The following is an 18,574-nucleotide window of genomic DNA, read 5'->3' as shown; positions in this document are numbered from 1 at the left end:
ATAGTACAGCGTGGGTGCGGCTGAGCGCGTGGCGGGTGCATCTGCAGACCAAGTGGAGCCTCCTCCTGCGGAGTGCTTCCACTTGGAGCTGTAAGTAGTTTTTCCTCAACCTCTCTTCTCAGGGTCCTGCCGGATCCTTATGCCCTCACATGGAGCCTCCTCTGGCTATGTGTGCGATACCGCATCTGAAACGGAGCATTTTTTAATAGCTTTGCCAAAATACGACACTCGTAAGACGGTTAAGACAGTTGTAAGTTTTCTAACATGCTTTAATGAACTTGTGATTATAAAGGTAATTTACAATAAAGGGATTAAATAAGCAATAAGTTAAAACAATACATTTATAGATGTATTTCACATGGCTCGAATGACTATCAGGTTCCAATACATTAAGACTTTAAACCAACATTAATGTTCAAAGCGTATCCACCCCTACATTTACCATTGCAACACGTTTCAAGACTCCCACCCCCTTAACGTTTTTGGTTACAGTCCCCTCATACACACAAAACCAGTGGAATGCTCGAGCAATTGCAGGGTTGGAAGAGCACTACACGAGACAGGCACGAACGATGTGCTGGAAGCTGCCTGGGAAATAGGGATTTTTTTTTTCTAAATTGAACTGACGTTTCAGACAACAAATGGAAAGCGCTAGCATGCTTCCTAGAGTACGCGTGTGATACACTTAGGGGAAACGAGCCTCCATCTTACTTAATGCTGCAGTTTCACCAATGTTTTAGGCTAGCGCTGCCTGGAGAAATACCCCACCTTCCTCTCGCCGTTTGTTCCTGTATGCACCACATGCTGCCCTTCAGCCAGTGCAAAACGCCTGTGCGTTTGCTCAGTGAACCGGGCAGGGAAACTGAGCTTAAACTAATTCAGCAAGCAAACCCGAAGCAGTGCTAGCTGTAATCCTGCTTGCTGTCCCTGATCCTGTTCGCTGGGCAGGCGCGCTGAGAAAAGAAAGACGTCAGCAGAGGGGAGGCACCCAGTGCAGGGGCGCAGGAGGACTATTTCTGTAGGCAGCAACAGTCCTATGCCAGCTACAAACATTTTGTGAAGCTGCAGGATTCATCTTTGTCATTTTGAAACAAGGAACATGTTTTCGAACCAAGTTATAGTGCAAATCAAATAGTCAAGAGCAAAACAATGTAGTCTGCCAGAACATACAGTATCTCTCTTACCCCCCCCCCCCACCCCCCCACTGCCGCAGCCCCCTGCTGCCCCGTGACTGAGCAGAAATTAGGTTTTGATGTTGAAGGGTGTACGACGCAGTGAGTGCAGGGCCACCAGGCAGCACCCACGAAGCAGTGTTCCGATATTGTACATGGGGTCTACTCCTCCTCTCTGAGTGCTGAAGGCCCACATGACAGTCGGTACGATGGGGGCTGCTACCGCCAGGAGATCTACAAGGAGGCTGCTGTGCCAGTGCTTCTTCATTATTCCTGTCTGAGAGCAAGTATTCACATACCCAAACTCTTCATCACGCGGCTCTGTAAAATCCAGTTCTTTCATGACCCGGTTCTCGTTAACTTCACAATCCATGTTTCTGTGTGGAGACTCCACAGAAGGCAAAAAGATGTAAGAGTCTGGACTGACTGGAGTGAAGTCCACCATACCAGAATCCACAGTGTAGGTTCCAGAAGAAAACTCACTCAGTTGCTTCACTGAGGAAGGTGGGCTAGGAGAGGAATCTGGAGGTATGAAGATATTTTGAATGAACCACTCCACATTTAGGCCACATGGCCCATCGGTCTGAATGCACTGTTCCACTGTCATGTTGCTGCTTCCCTCCTCTTTCTCAGAAGAAGACGGTTTTTCATCAGAAACATTTTCATGTGTCTCTTGATCCACTACCAAACTGGAGGAAGACGGATCGCTCACTCCAGAACTTGCAGTGGTTGAACTCTTAAATGACTCGCTCTCGTTACTTGTGTTATTTGTGTCCTCAGTGTCCTCGCTCCTAAACGCCTCGTTATCGCCCATCTCCTCCGAAGCCTGGTCCTCTGTAATAAGGCTGTCTGGTGTCTTGAGGTACAGCGCTAACGGCTTCCCTGGGGAGTCAGACACATACTCATCGCTCAGAGAGTCGCTGTGAGCCATCTCCATGCTGTGCAGCAAAGATTCCAGTTTCTTGTTTTGAATGTTTATGTCTATGAAATATTTCTGAATGCCTTTGTCTTTATCTGCCAAGTTGTTCTTCATGGTTTCAATAACCTGCTTGAGTTGTTTAATTTCCTTTTTTGCTTCCTTTAAGGCCAGCTGTGCCTTCACACGGCAACACTCCTCTACAATCCACTCTTCCCTCATGCGTTCCAGCTGAGTTTTCAGCTCTTCTATTTCTGTCTCCCTGTAGCAAAAGAAAAATGTTGTAACACTTCTGCTGACTGGCCAGCTAGAGTCAACAAAAGGCTGCACTGCACTAGGATAGCTAGGCAGAGGAGATGCTCCACGGAGGAGGCAAATTCCTCCACACGCCACTTGCTGACACTGCTGAGAGTCAGCGGAGCTGTAAGTTGGCTGCCAAGACACACTGGCCAACCGCTAACTGGAGTCACCGACCTCACCATGCGGTCAGCAGTCTTGTGGTACTTTTGAGGGTTATGCCACGATCCCTGACACTTGGAGGTGCAAGTGGTGGCCTGTAGGTTGGATCCAATCAGTACAGCACTTGCACCTCACCTAGTGCCTTGCCCTGGAGGAACAGAGAAATGTCTGCCTCGAGAGCATACGCTACACATTGTCCATGCCTGCAAGCAGCTCTGTGCCTGCAGCCAGCTGATCTCACACGGCAGGCGAGCTCCAGACCTGAGAGATGCAGAGGCTGGGCTGTCCTCGGCTGGACGCTGAGGTCCCCAGGACTCTGCCTGGGAAGGACACTCAAATGCCTCTTCATGCCTGCTTTGGGTTGTCTGTGCTGGAGACCCAGCTCTCAAAGCCCATTTTCAGTCAAAGGAGTGACATCTGTTGCTCTGTAATGCACATCGTCACTTCTTTGCTCAGCACCAATACAGAGGGCTATTGTGAAAAATTCAATAAAAGCAACAAAAACACAACCGGGCTCAGTGGTTTGTGTAACAGCTTTTCTTTCATTAGGGAATAAGGAGCACATTTTGAAGTCACATTCCACCAGCAGAGGTAGAACAGAAGACTAAAGTAATACAAGTTTGCAGGGATAAAACTGTTTTATGTATAAAAATTCTTGGTGCTAAATCAGACTGATTAAAAATATCCTTTATTTTTAATAAAATTGCCTAATATTAGGCAAGTTCAAAGGGAAGAGCCAGCTTTATGCATAAATAAACTGCATGGTATGTATTGACTGAGCAGATGAAACCTGAAATACCTCAAAAACAACTTAGCCAGTCTGATTATATTTTAAATTTCTTAGTTACAACTTTACGAGGTGAAGAAATTAGTAAGACGTTCGGGATTCCCGTCCCTGAATGCTCCTGAAAAAACCTTTACAACTCTGATTTCTGAAATGAACTATACCTTTCTTTAAGCTTGCTCTCAGATTCCTTCAGCTTTGTTTTTAGATGTCGTACTGTGACTTCTTTCTGCTGGAGAGGAGTCAAATACTGCTCTGGATTTAGTGGCTTAATGCCACGGCTCTCACCACAAGACATGTATCTCCCTGATCGCCTGAAAAGACAAAAAAGAAAACAACCATCACATAACATCCCTGCTCCAACTCCTCAGCGTTGGCAAAAATAAAAAGACCAGATTGACTGATACACAACTGAGTTTACACTTGACTCATCTGGGGCTTCTCAGTGTCAGCACAAGTGACTCACGCTGCTAAGTCAAAATACCTGAGGGTACTGCTGATATGTGGCTACAGTGAAACATTTCCTATCTATAGCACTTGGTCTCAGTGCAATTACACCACAAGAGACATTTATCTTTAAAACAACAAGACATCCCCTCACCTAAAGTGGGTGGAGTGTTCAAGAGCAGACAGGCTACAGGCACAGCTAGGTAAGTTAATGTAAGAACTGAGTTTAGATCCACATACGAATTATGAAGTTGAGCACGCTGAAACCTAGATTCACCCTGTCTAGCTTCAGGTGTGTAGCTGACATGCTGGACTGCTGAGCTGTCTGAGAGAGAAAGGGAGACAGGGAAACAGCAGCAGCACGGTGGCAATTTAGTCTCTGCACTATGTGCTGCATCCTCTGGCAGGCATCTGTTTTCTTCCCTCTACAGGAAACTGCACTCCTTGGGTAGGTGCCTAAGGCTAGGCAGGGTGAATTTTTGCCTGAGTGTATAATATTTTCAACAGTACCACACCCAACTCTCTCCACAGCCAAAGGACCCTTATGTGAAAGAACCAGTAAATCCACATGGGAACTGATGGCATGAAACCACATGAAAGAGCCTGCCTTGAAGTGAAACCCACCTACAAGAGGCCTTTGACTGAGAGTAACCTTGAATTTTACAGTGCTGAAACAAAAGAGCTTTTGCAGTGGTAGGAAAATATGGGTTGGAGCACCCTGCTGAGTGTCAGGCCACCAGTATGAGGAGTCACACCTACGCTGAGGAGCAAGGTGACTTGCTTGGCTCTTCCCACATTCCAGTGCAGAGCACTGAACACTGGGATGATGAAATAAACACTTGCCTCATTATTGGGCTGCTGTCACTTCCTTTGTTACTTCCTGAGTTACTGCTAGGGGGAGAAGCCCCATAAAGCTGTTGGATGCTAACAGGATTCTGCTGATTTCTGCACAGCGTAGACAATAGGTCCTTTTCGCGGAGAGCAGGTGGGCTGGCTCCAGACTTGTAGGATGACGATCCACTACTCCGACCATACGGGCCACGACTGGAGAGGAACCAAAATGGTTAAAGCATACTGGGTTATCCTTGTCACACAACCCGTTACGTCTTACTTTACATCCAAAAGTGTCCAGGAGATACCACTGGAACAGATACATAACTGTGAGCAGCTGGAAAAAGAGCCTAGATGTCGTCAGCCACTGCATGCTCTTTCATCGACTGTGAGGGTCTTAGTTTGAACTGTATGATCTAGGAAACCTCTGGCATTCGTTTTCACATTTCTCTGTTTACATTACAGTTCCCAGTGACTCCATCAGACCATCCACGTTCTCTGAACCTCTGACTCCATTAAGTAATTAGAGGGCTACAAACTCAACTAGCTCCAAAAGAACCACATTTCAGCTTTCCCCTGCCAGGCCTGCAGAGAGATGCCCAGCCTTGGAGGCTGACGGAGGCTTGCTGCAAGACCTCTGTCACAATCCTCAGCAAGCAGCCTGAGGGATCACAGTGCAAAGTGAGAACAGATTTTGTTTGAGCCACTGTTCTTTCGTGCCTTTGGCAAACTGGGTGCTTCAGCTGTCACTGTCAGCTATTTATTTGGTTAGATACAGTTTGAACCTTGAGAGCAGGCTGAAACGGTATTAACATAGACAAAGCAAAGCACAGTTACTTCTTCCTCGGGAAGAGAGCACCAGAGAACTGGGGCACTGGGGACAGCTTTTAGAGGTGCCTTCTTCATTTGTTCGGTTGATATGCTTTCCTACGCTACTGTGCTGCTACCTTCAGTCTCTACTGGAAGTTGTTCTTCTAAGCTGTAATGAAAGGGCAGGTTTCAAAAATATGGAAAAAGACAAATCTAGCCAGCAAAAGAGAAGGCTCAAACATAAAAATTTAAACACCACAGAATTATGAAGAGAAATCTCTTCTTAAAATTGTCTGAATTGGTTTCCTCCCTCCTCTGAAAATGGAACAGTTTATAAGGAACAGATGGCTGACTGGCTATGCTGCAAGCCTTCATCACGGTGCTGTGGTTTGGGCGAATTTATAATTATTTTACAATAAAGCGCAGGACTGTGGTTTTGTGACAACACTGAAATGTTTCATAGGGAGTTAAGACAAACAGTTAAAAAAGAACATGTTACAAAGGAGACAGCTCTTCCCACTTTGTACACTACAGCATCAACTTTTGTAATAACACAGCAATGCATTTGAACGAGCAGTATTACAGAAGATTTCTATCCGATTAAGTAGGTCAGTATAGTCTCATATGTTGATGTCTGGTATAGTCAGTATAGTCTAATATGTTGATATGTTTATGTTGAAATGCACAATAATAAATGAAATTACACGTTCTTGTTATTTTAGGGCACCTAGTTTTTTTCCACAAGTAGTAGCTTTATATTGTTAGATTTAATCCAGAAAGAGATTAATTGACCCTTATTTTTCTAACAGTCTCATGATATAGATAGGAAATTGTTCTTTAAGCATCATTCTGCTGATCTCTGTACACTGGGCCACATTGGAGAAGGCTCTGTGACTTCAGCATATGGGTATCCTGCTGCTGGTCCCAGTCTGCCTGCCAGCTCCTCTCTCGTGACTCCACAAAGGGCAGGAAACAAGTCTTGTCAACTTGAACTCTTTCCACCTACTCAAAAAAATGTACCAGCAGGGACTGCGTGGGCAGAGCACAATGTGCACTGCTTCACCCAAACACCCCAGTATTCACAAGCTGTCTGCAGTTCGCAGATGATACAGAGAAAGCTTACTGAAATCTTTCAATGAAAGGTTCATTGAGGTGGATGACTATGATCATCTTTTTTATTTGCATATGATTTTAGTTATATAAAGGCTGGACGAGGGTGAAAAGAACATTAAAGGCAATATTGTAAGCTTCTTCCTACAGAAAATAAGGTCATAACCTGGAAGTAGTGATATTGTACACATTATTTTCAAGATCTTACACCGCAGCCTTTGCACTAGGTACACTTGAAATATACAGGAAAATTTAGTTTGCTTACTTGCGAGAAAAAGAAAATCTTTTGTTTCCAGCAGCAGGCATACGGACTTCAGGAACTGAAATACTGCCCGTACTGCTTGAAGAGCTAAAATCAGCTTCACTCCCTGGAAAGGAAAAGGGAAGAGTAAAGATGTGATGGAAATTCTAACTCAAAGACTGTTTGCAAAGTAACAATGAATCACAAGCATCCTTCCTTTGTCTCTGTTGCGTGTTGCGTGAATCTTAGAAGTTACATGAATTTTCAAACATCCCTGAGGACAAGCACTTGGATATGTTCCAGATTTTCAACACTTCTTCAGAACTGGCACTTCAACAAGAGCACAAAAAAAATTTGGACACCGTACACCTCACTCTACAGAAGCCATTTTAGAACCAGGCTCAAAACATCTGTTTTGACAACCTGTTTGCTTTCTCACAGCTATCGGTATATGAATGAAGCTGCTCACATGGCTCCTTCAGGAGCACGGTGATTAAACGCATCCAACTCTAACTACATTTCTCTTGTTTCAAACCGTATGAAAGTAGTATCTGCTGAGAGGAAAGCTGCTTCTAGCTTGGTTTCTGAACTACTTATGTGTGTATATGTATGTAGAAATGTATATAGGCTAACAGGCAATATACGTATTTCTCTGCCCATATATATGCAGGTTTCCATGTGGCACAGAAGCATAGTAAGGCAGTTCTAACAGCTTTAAAATAATCCCACAGCAATAATGCCTGGCTCTCAAGTGCTTCTTGGGTGTTAAGCCATCTATCTGATTACTGACTTCCTATAGACTACAGCCTGCATATCCCAGGTGCTGTTAAATATGAGAGAACTGCTCTCATATTGCTAAGGTCAGTAGTAGGTAAATGTATTAACACAGTCTTACCATGTGGAAGAAAACCCCGACGTTAGGATTTCTTTGTTTGTCACTCAAATGACCATTGTACCAAGTCACTTCTAAGTCTAACGCTGCAGGGTCGCAATGACAGATAATAGCTTTATTTGAGGGAATGGAAATAACTTTTTGAGGTCCTTAAGAACAGCTGCTCAGCGGGAAGGCACACCGTGATCACCCAGCACCTGCCCCCTGAGAACTGGTAGGCACCTCGCAGCCGCTGCCTCCTCGCACCACCCAGGACGGAGCAGAGGGCGGTGGGTGCCCTGATGCCCTCCCAAACGAGTGTGGGGATGGCTGTGAGTGGTGGCGAGGCTCAGGAGAAGCCTCCTGCCTGAGCCCTCCTGAGGGCTGAGGACAGGGCCCTGCGGGTACTGGCCCTTGGTGCCACCACCACAGCCACCTGCCCCACTCAGCAGCTGAGGACTTAGCCAACAATTCATTTTTGCTATAAACCACGTTTCCACGAGGGGGAGATGCAGCCACAGCTGCTGTGATCCCTACCATGGCAAATCAACCTGTAAATTCACAGATCCTTCAACCTTTAACAGAGCTGACAAGCAAATCTTATGCTCCTGGAATGTGCTTGGAAGCAGGCACCCTCAGAGCACCTCTTTGCACACACAGGCTGAAACGGGATGAAGCATTTAGCAACCACTCCTAGTGGCCTTAAGTTCATACGTGTTCTGATTTAACTCACTATTTTCCCAATTTTGGACAGGCTGAGCGTCAGGATTCAGATGACTCTGACCCATCCACCCGGTCTCAAATACCAGCTGGCCAGAAGCGCTCTGGCTTTTCAGCGAGGAAAGCACTGCCCTTCCTGTGACGTCCTTTTGCCGCCTGCTCGGACGCTGCAGGACTCAGCAGGATCCAGCCAGTTTCATTGTTCTTTTTTAGGCTGCAAGGCCGCAAGCTATAGATCAAGCTTAGGTGCCTGTCACACACGTGGAAGCAAGGGAGTGTCACAAACTCAGGCACAAAACCAACCTCGGCCCAGTCACAAGCATTTAATGGGGTCTCTTGTGATCACAGGGCAGAAGTCCACCACACAGGGGAAAAATATTTCAGTGTCTTGGCTGTTTTCACACTGTAGAGCTCCAATAAAGGAGTATTCAAGGAACATGTGTTCTTCTCCCCACAGAAAAGACAGCTCCAAGCCACACTTGTGGAGGCAGCCAGGACTGGGAACAGCAACGCAGCAGGCCATGACTCCACTAGGGGCCGAGCGAGAAGTCTGGGACAGAGATATAACCGTGCCTCCTCACTAGCAAAACCTGTGAACCTCTAAATCTTAGAGAATAGGGACTTTACAAGAGGAGTTTGTTCTGCTTCCAACCTCTGAAACAGAGCCTCTGCCATCTCACTGGTGTGTGCCAGGGCTGCCAGCGGCCCTTGGGGACAAGCGTCCCTCACAGGAGGGTGACGCAAGGCGCGGGGCCACAGCAGCAGGCGCATGAGGGCAGCCGGGGCCTCTGTGGTCTCGCAGACAGCTGTAGGCAACACTCCCTGTTTCTCCATGCTTCTCATTCGGCCAAGCCCAGCCCACTCCAGGGTTTGATTTCTTTGTTCTCTGGACGCCCAGTATCCTGAGCTGGTGGAAGGGGATGGGGAGCAGAATGTGGCCCCCACAATCCATGAGGAAATGGTTGGCGACCTGCTACAGCATTTGGGTGTACTCGAGTCGATGGGGCTGGATGGGATCCACCCGAGGGTATTGAGAGAACTGGCGGAAGATCTGGTCACACCGCTTTCCATCATTTATCGGCAGTCCTGGCTATCTGGGGAGGTCCCACTTGATTGGCAGCTAGCAAACATGACGCCCATCTACAAGAAGGGCCGGAGGGTAGACCCGGAGAACTATAGGCCTGTTAGTTTAACATCAGTGCCAGGGAAGGTCATGGAGCAGATTATTTTGAGCATCATCATGCAGCAGTTGCAGGGCAAGCAGGCGATCAGGCCTAGTCAGCATGGGTTTATGAAGGGCAGGTCCTGCTTGACGAACCTGGTCTCCTTCTATGACAAGGTGACATGCTTAGTGGATGAGGGAAAGGCTGTGGACGTGGTCTACCTTGACTTCAGTAAGGCATTTGACACCGTTCCCCACAGCATTCTCCTCAGGAAAATGGCTGCTCATGGCTTGGACTGGCGTACACTTTGTTGGGTTAAGAGCTGGCTGGATGGCCAGGCCCAGAGAGTTGTGGTGAATGGAGTCAAATCCAGTTGGAGGCCGGTCACTAGTGGAGTCCCCCAGGGTTCGGAACTGGGGCCAGTCCTCTTTAACATCTTCATCGATGATCTGGATGAGGGGATCGAGTGCACCCTCAGCAAGTTTGCAGACGACACCAAGTTAGATACGTGTGTCGATCTGCTCGAGGGTAGGAAGGCTCTGCAGGAGGATCTGGATAGGCTGGACCAATGGGCTGAGGCCAACGGTATGAAGTTCAACAAGGCCAGGTGCTGGGTCCTGCACCTGGGGCACAACAACCCCAAACAGAGCTACAGGCTGGGAGATGAGTGGTTAGAAAGCTGCCTGGCAGAGAAGGACCTGGGAGTTTTGGTTGATAGTCGGCTGAATATGAGCCAGCAGTGTGCTCAGGTGGCCAAGAAGGCCAGCAGCATCCTGGCTTGCATAAGAAACAGTGTGGCCAGCAGGTCCAGGGAGGTGATTGTCCCCCTGTACTCAGCTCTGGTGAGGCTGCACCTCAAGTACTGTGTTCAGTTTTGGGCCCCTCACTACAAGAAGGACATGGAGGTGCTTGAGTGAGTCCAGAGAAGGGCTACAAAGCTGGTGAAGGGTCTGGAGAACAAGTCTTACGAGGAGCGGCTGAGGGAGCTGGAACTGTTTAGCCTGGAGAAGAGGAGGCTCAGGGGTGACCTTATCACACTCTACAGCTCTACAGGTACCTTAGAGGAGGCTATAGCGAGGTGGGGGTTGGTCTATTCTCCCACGTGCCTGGTGACAGGACGAGGGGGAATGGGCTAAAGTTGCGCCAGGGGAGGTTTAGGTTGGATATTAGGAAGAACTTCTTTACTGCACGGGTTGTTACTCACTGGAATAGGCTGCCCAAGGAAGTGGTTGAGTCACCATCCCTGGAGGTCTTTAAAAGACGTTTAGACGTAGAGCTTAGGGATATGGTTTAGTTGAGGACTTGTTAGCATTAGGTCAGAGGTTGGACTTGCTGATTTTGGAGGTCTCTTCCAACTTAGACTATTCTATGATTCTGTGATTCTGTAAGCATTTTTTCAAATATTTTTTTGCTCTGTACCTAGCACTGCCATTTGTTCTGTGTCAAGGGAAATAGACAGGCTGGTCAGATGTATTTTTAGGAGCTGGAACATGTCATCTTTGGCAGGATGACTTAGCAGTACACAGAAAGGCAGTCAACTCCATCACAGACTGGGAAAACATCCCAGCCCTCCTGTCACGTTGGTGGCAAAAGCTTAACAAGGGGCTTTCAGAGGCCCCTTCTTCACATCTGCTAAATCTGGTTCCAATACACCAGGAAGAGGGAGGCTGCCTCGTGTACAGCAATTAATTGTACAGGCACGTGTCCACAGTATAGATGCAAATGTATGGGCTGACATGCTAAACTTGAGTCAGCTGAAAGTTTTTGCACAGTCTCCCTTAATATAAAACATATGGTTTTCATCACAATGTAAACAAAACAATTTAAATCAGTTTGACATGTTTTCAACCAGGAAGAGAAAAACACGGGAACAAGAAATGTATCTGAGAGGTAACCAACTAAACAACCTGGGGTCCCAAGGATGAAAAGCAAAATTCATCATAATCTAATAAAAGATTACCATAACACACACATTACAAAAGCTAATTGAGTTCAAGTGTCATAGACTGACAAGAACACTAAAACCCTACCCTGTATATCAACTAGTTGCCTAAACTATTGTTTTTATGGTCATAAAGCTACACTAGTTCTTAGGGCAATACATTACAAGTTATGACTGCTGTCACTTGCAGTTCAAGCGCCCCCCACGCCCCCACCCCAATAGCACTTATTATTGAGAAGCACTAATTACAGACACGAAGCTTGTGCTTTTCAGCTTATTAATGCTTGAGGGTTTGTGGTCACAGTGTGTTCTGCCAGTTCGAGCAAACAGACACAGCCTGATGAGTTCCTGGGTTCAGAAAGCTAACAACATGGTATTACCTGAAGAATTTCAGCAGTGATATAGATACACTACTATCAAGTAGGTTCCCTTTTTGGTTATAGAATCATGGAATCATTAAGGCTGGAAAAGATCTCCAGGATCATCTGGTCCAACCGTCCACCAAACACCAATATTTCCCACTAAACCACGTCCCGAAGCACCACATCCAGTTATGTCACACCGAACGTGGTAACACCCCAAGCTTCTTGGGAAAGTGACGTCCACGTTGCAGCAATTGGAGACGAGATTGATGAAACATCAGGTGTCCAGTTCCAAAGGGGGAATTTCAGAAACAGTGGTCTCCCTGCCACTCACCCTGGGAATGCCTCCTGCCAGTCTATCTCTCTGTTGCAGTCATCAAAGCTTCTGAGAAGTGTGAAGCACTTTCTGGATACACCGAGAAGTGGGTCAGCTTTAAAAGTGCTAAACAGCTCAATACTGGGCTCATGTCTCACATGGTTCCCTGTGCCTGGCTTAGGGACACAGGGGTGCTTAGGGACATGGCTTAGTGGGTGACATTGGCAGTAGGTGATGGTTGGACCAGATGATCTTGAAGGTCTTTTCCAACCTGAATGCTTCTGTGATTTCCATCACAGTTGTTGAACTTTCTGTGGGATATCACAGACGCATTGCACGGAGGAACAGACCTGAAAAAAGTAAATTCTACAGTCTGAAGTTTTGGGCAAAGTTGGGCAACCGCTATCTAGTTGCTCTTCCGGCTGCTTTTCTATTGTTTATTTATGGACTTCTGGTTTATTTGTTGGAATAGGGGACTGGAAATGTATTCCTCCTTTCTCCTAGGCTGCTCCTCAGCTCACCGTAGTAACTTCCAATGAGAACCACAGCACAATGTAGGCATCTAAAACATAACTTCACCAGGATTTAGGTATCTATGAACATAAAAGGAAGTAAAATACCAGTGCTTAAACAGGCCAAGTGTTCCAAATGCCACAGCTATCTGCAAAGACTTGCTTAGTTGTTTATGGCTGAGCTTCCACTTCTGAGCCCAGTAATCACCAACTTCCCCGATGTCTTTGCACCACAGTGAAATCAAGGAAGTGAGATTTGCAGGACTACATTGAAGACGTTCCCTTAGCTTTCCATGCCTATGGATAAATACAGATATACAAACACAAGGAATATATAGACATATACAAACTTTCGAGGGAGTAATTTACTTACCAAAACACAAAGTTCAGAGAACACTGAAACTACTTATGATTTGAGGTCAAACATGGCCAAAAGAAGGAAAATCAGAAATTTCAATTTTCTGTTTGAAATGATGCTTAAATTTTGAAAATGATCAGATTTCTTTCTTCTTCTGAAAGGGGTTAAAAACATTAAAATATCTCCCCAAATATTCTACCTATTTTAGATTGAATGCCATCTTTGTTCAGGATGAAACAAAGGTTTTGTTCAAGGTTTTGATTTGGCAGCAACACCCCAGATCAGTTATTTGCATAGTTCCACTTTGAACACAGTAAGATGTCACACAAAAAAGAAAGAGGGGACATAAAGGAAAATAAAAAAAGGAAATAGTCTGTCATTTTTTAAGTAAACATTGCTCAGAAAACTGTTCAAGTCCCAGGATCCTCATTAAAAAGGCATTAATAACCTGGAGGAATTCCAAAAAAGGTCAACAATAATGATAATAGGATTACAGGGCACTGTTTATGAAGGGAGATTAAGGAAATGCAATTTGTGTATTCAAAGATAAAAAGAAATACTGGCAACACTGTTTATCCTGGGGAGGAGGAATACGGCTGGAAGCCCGTAAAGAAGACAATGTCACAGCAACACAGGATTCTGGCTGTGATGCATGATATTTTACAAATAATGACTTGAAACAAAAACTGATGGTTAGTGGGAGTTGTGCACAGTAAAATTTAGCTGGAGTAGACTCAGAATGCTTTTACTACAACTGGGGAATCAGAAAGCTATTTTAAACGTTGACATAAATAATACAGATTGCAATTTAAAAGCAGAGCACAAAAAAAAAATCTCCAAAGGGAAGATTCATAATGGCCTCTTTCATATGCACAGTATTTTTTCTGTGGAGGTGAAGCAGGCTGAAGGCTACAGAAAACAGCCAGAAGGAGCAGAAAATTTGCTGCAGTAAATTCACAAATTGCAAATCATGTTCTAGCCTGACCTCACACATAGTTTAAAAGAAATACTTAGGAGCGTATAGCGCGTATAGCATCAGTTTCTCTTTTTTTTTTTTTTGGCTCATACTCCATTCTGGATTACCAGAGGAGATGGAAAACCTGCCTGAATAAACCCCAGTTTATTCAGGATGGTAACCCCAGTAAACCTGACCTCTAAGCCCCGGTGCCCTATGTGAGGAAGCATGCGTCCCTCCTCTCCCCTGAGACGTGTATCTCTATCAAAAGGCATTTGGAGCTAAAAGATGACCTGGCTGGCACAGGTCTCTGCATGTCCACCAGCCCAGAGAGCAACTTTAGGTACCTGCCTGCAGAGCATCCTAGAGAGTGAATCTCCCTTTGAAGGTGGATGCCCCACTTTTCCTCAAACATGAGTGATACTGGGATAAATGGGCCAGAGAGAAAGGAGTTACAGTGTGCCTGCTGGGAACTCTGCTTCAAATACCCAATAAAACAGATACTAAATTATCTGAAGTAGAACAGCTTCCCTGGGGGAAGACTCTGAATCCGCTCACCCTACCTTGCAGTCTGCTGCGAGGGCTCTCTTCTCGTATGTGCTCAAGTCCATCCTTCCAAAGATGCACACACAGATCTAAGCTTTTCCCCTTGACTACTTAACAGGAATCTCCTCCCTTTTTTCCTGAGAAAGGACTTAACTACCTAACTGCAGAAAAATTGTGCCCAGGACCCTTAACTTTGCTCTGTGCTGCCAGCCCAGCACTGGGCAGGTAATTCTCTTTGATATGTGGGATTTGGGCCTTTGCCCTTTACTTGCCATATCTTCCGCTGTGTCTTGTCAACTTCTCTTTTGGATTCTCCACTTTCACCGCAGCATCTGGGCCCCTGGCACAACCTGAGAGTCTTCTGAACAGTGAGAGATACACATCCTGAGAGTCCACAACGCAACCACTAATTGCTTTCATCTCTACTAAGCAATTTCTAAAGTATGTTTTCAGAAGAGGGGGATCGTAAAATGTACAATACAGAATTAAAAGGCTGTTTTTCTAGGACCCTTTAATTTAATTGGAACTTGTAGATTTGGGTTCAAAAATATGAAAAACTCCAAAGCCAAAACAGTCTCTGTAGCTACTACTTTCCTTATTCTCATTTGAAAGAACTACTTGGCTATTAGAATGTTTTCTACATTAATTCAAGTAAGTTTGTTTAAATTATAGTTGCAAACTAAAAATAACTATTATTTTGCTAATAACTATATATGCTAATAATGATCTAACTTGTTAAGAGTCTTCTGCTCAAAAATGTATACTCTAGTTATATTCTAATATTATCTATCAGAAGTTATAGAGCATTTTTTCACTTCAGTGCAATGTTGTTAGCCTGTGTTCTAAAATGCTTCATTTCTGCTGGCTAACGAAATTTGCAGTGCAAAATAATGTACAGGATCTCCCTGTATAATGCTAAGCTCCTGAGGCAGTGGTCCTCAGAAACAGGACAAACAGCCTAAGCTTATCAGGGGTGAACAGTAGAGCAAAAGGCACCTAACTACTGACCTATGTTGAGCAGCCATTAGCTTCCAAGCACGATCTTCAGTCACAGACCTTCTTCTGCAACTATATGACTAAGACTAACTTTGCTTTCTGTTAAACAAACAAAAAAAGAAATTTCACTTGGCTTCAATAAGGGCTAACAGCAGGAGACCTCATCTGGAATAGGGGAAACCTAAATGTCTCTATGTAGACACCTATGTCTGAGACAGCTTAGGTCCCATTTTCAGGCAGTGCAGAGTCAGTCAGTATAATTGGTGAGTTTAAAGTACTGTTTAGCACTCTTCTCCTAGAGTAAGTACTTGTTTCTGGTCAGAAAGCCCGCACACTAAATTCACTCATTGTATTAATTATATCTCCTTTAACACAAAATAGGCCTTTCGTCAGCTCAGGTAGGCAGGGATGATTACAGCCGCAGCTACAGATAAATTGCAGCCCATCACCGCTCCATCCAGTTTGGTTCAAGACCCTGAATTCACATCTCCCTCACCTCCAAAACCACTTGTATAACCACTGGAAGGAGAGCAAATGACAGTCTGAGCCGTGAAAGCTGCTCCACTTCCCACACACACGTGGACCAGTGGAAGTCTCTGTCCCCATCTAGAGCCCAGGGCGTCTGAGAGTAACGAAGGGAGGCACACAGATTGACTCCCCACCTTCCCAGGCTGAGCTCCTGGACGCTGGACTTGAGGCTAGCGCAGGCTTTTGAAGGCAGAGAAGTGTATTTTAATCTCCCTGCAAAGTGTACTCGGGTACTGCTGTATCCATAGAGACGGAGTCTTTAATAACTCCCTGTGCTAGCAGGTCAAGTAAGCAAATCTACACAGCTCCATAGCAACAGACGTGAAATTACAGTGGATCCCATCAGTAAAATATGCAGAAGGGCTCTGTGCATACAGAATTATTAGCTGGAAACACTTTGTTTAAAGAAATCGGCAGTAGCTACTTCGTGTAGGCCCAAGCAAGATGCTAAGAGACCAAAGAAAAGCAAAAGTAAACGAGGGAAAGGAATTGGGCCAGAAACTGCCACATCTGTTTCTGTCAGATTCTGTGGCAGCAAATCTCAGAAACTTTACTGTCCCAAATCAAGTTATGAAGTTGACATATAAAAAAGTGGAGAAAGCCGAGACTAAAATTCTACAGCAAATAAACGTTTCACACTGGTAGGTCTGAATGTGAGGTTACGCTCTCTGCTCTCAGGTATGGCACAGAAGTGAAGTAATCGAAGCACGTACTTACATCTGAGAAAGGCGACGTGCTCAGGTGCCTGCTCCATTTTATTGCCAAAGCCATCTTTTAAAAAGCAGATGAAAAGCCCTCCAGAAAAGCAAGCAATCGACCACTGCGTATCTGTTCTTTGCCAAATGTTGAGCTGCTTAAAAATCTAATGCTCATGTGAAAGCCATCCTCGTCAGGTTTACGTGACTCAAGGAACCTGAGCTTTTGCTCTTCCTCTTCTCACTTGGAAGCTCCTCTGCACGCTTTGGAGAATTTGTGTTTTACACATGTAAATAAGCATGGCCACATCAAGAGACAGTTTATTATGAAATCAAATACTTTAAGGAGAAAGAAGAGAATCAAGCATATGAAAGATGCTCCATCATTTGGCATCAACTTACTTCACTCAGCCTGTCTTCAGAACATTGTTGTTGTTCTATAACCAGTTATTTAAACTGCACTGAATCAGGTGTAGATCCTTTCCTGACTCAGTATTTTTATGTGCCTGGCACCAGCCACATATTGAACTATTTGAATATTCCCAGGCATGGAAGAATGGTTCTGCTCATCTTCACCGCGCAAGTAAAGCTATGACTGACTGCAGGATGGTAGCACAGTGTACTCTGATTAAATCCAGCAGTTGTGACTGAATCAAATGTTCTGTGAATTAAATGGTCTTCTTTGACATCCTCTTGTTCCCCTCTTTAGAAAAAGTGCAGTACTGAAAGGTGGTTATAAAATACTGGTAAATAAATCACAACAGACATCGAAGTACATTACAGTGAAGCCACCAGTCTTCTCATTGCTCCCACCTTTGTGTGATCCTGCTTTTAAAATGAAGTACAACAACTTGTTTGGGGAATCGGCCAAGGCAAATTGCTACTCCAAATACCGTTTTTTTTTTGTTATTTTATTTTTGAAACAGCCAAACGGAGTGACTTTGCCTTAGAATGCACAGTTGACCAGCAGCATTTTAAAAAGTATTTCTACATGAGAGGTGAAAGTACGACTCAGTTACAAAGAACAATGAATGTCTCCTCATGACATAGGATCTATTCTAGTTAGTCCATTCTGTAACTTTGTTTTTGTATTCTGTACCTTTGTTCCTGAACAATGGGCACAACCATACTATTATTTTTCCCACTGCTTGCACAAATTTGATACAGAGAATGAGCAAAAGCCACACATACCCAAAATAAAATGGTGCTGGATAAATGCATCAGTAAAACATGTATTTCTAATATTTCATCAGTCTTCCTAAGATAAAACACAGAGAAGTCCTATCATTATATCCTTCTGCAATCAGAAATGTAAAGTGCTTCTGAACGAAGCAGATTTCCAGAACTGCCTCTAAGAAAAATCTCTTGCAGAACTCATACACCAACCAATCTGTTTCCAAGGTAAAGCACATATAACATATTGGAGTCAGATGTTATTATGGAAGTAGAATGAAGTAGAGCAGCAACATGGATAAACTTACCTGTTAATTTTACGTTATTGGATTCGCTTGCCTTTCTTGCACAGGGTGACCCCAGGAATAAGTTCCTGGACATTTAGTATCCTGGGAATCTAATGCTCTCACACCAGACAACACAAAAAGATCAGCAGGAAGAGCATGATGCTTTAACAGCAAGACTTGCATTTCCTGTCTCATCTGTTTGGGTTATTTAACTCTAACTGTAATGTTCCCAAATGCCATGGGTCATATTCCGCGTCTCCTTTTTGTTAACTCTGATCAGCTCTAGTGCTGATTAAAAAAGCATCTGCAAACCTACTCAGTACTCACAACCAATTTAAGGCCAATATAGCCTGCTCCATCTGTCCCTTCTGAAAATCCTA

At 44.7% G+C, this 18,574-nt stretch overlaps 1 protein-coding gene across 4 annotated transcripts; it reads right to left on the bottom strand.

Annotated features, from left to right (window-relative positions):
* Positions 1–251: 251 nt before the first annotated feature.
* LOC118157042 (syntabulin-like) lies at positions 252–18,303 on the bottom strand. Of its 4 annotated transcripts, none has more exons than XM_035311297.1 (6): positions 15,524–15,555; positions 14,788–14,876; positions 6,795–6,897; positions 4,622–4,822; positions 3,496–3,645; positions 252–2,350 (listed from the first exon to the last, which is right to left on the bottom strand). In XM_035311297.1, exons 1-6 carry the CDS (start codon positions 15,538–15,540, stop codon positions 1,243–1,245), a joined length of 1,668 nt encoding a protein of 555 aa, XP_035167188.1. In that variant the 5' UTR covers positions 15,541–15,555; the 3' UTR covers positions 252–1,242. The 4 variants fall into 4 exon arrangements, with proteins under 4 accessions (XP_035167188.1, XP_035167189.1, XP_035167190.1 ...); XM_035311298.1 differs by having other exon boundaries at positions 14,788–14,873; XM_035311299.1 differs by lacking the exons at positions 14,788–14,876; positions 15,524–15,555 and adding an exon at positions 18,216–18,303.
* Positions 18,304–18,574: the final 271 nt, after the last annotated feature.

The sequence above is a fragment of the Oxyura jamaicensis genome (genome assembly GCF_011077185.1).
Source record: "Oxyura jamaicensis isolate SHBP4307 breed ruddy duck chromosome 2 unlocalized genomic scaffold, BPBGC_Ojam_1.0 oxy2_random_OJ93104, whole genome shotgun sequence".
NCBI lineage: Eukaryota > Metazoa > Chordata > Aves > Anseriformes > Anatidae > Oxyura > Oxyura jamaicensis.
Note: the sequence above shows the minus strand (reverse complement) of the source record. Positions and strands in the feature narration are given on the sequence as shown.

Coding starts and splice junctions, on each gene's coding strand:
- LOC118157042 (XM_035311295.1), bottom strand. CDS start 14,935: ATGAAAGCAATTAGTGGTTGCGTTGTGGACTCTCAGGATGTGTATCTC. Junction 6,898..14,787: donor AAGACACAGCGGAAGATATG/GCAAGTAAAGGG, acceptor TTTCCTTTCCAG/GGAGTGAAGCTGATTTTAGC. Junction 3,646..4,621: donor GACAGCAGCCCAATAATGAG/GCAAGTGTTTAT, acceptor TTGTCTTTTCAG/GCGATCAGGGAGATACATGT.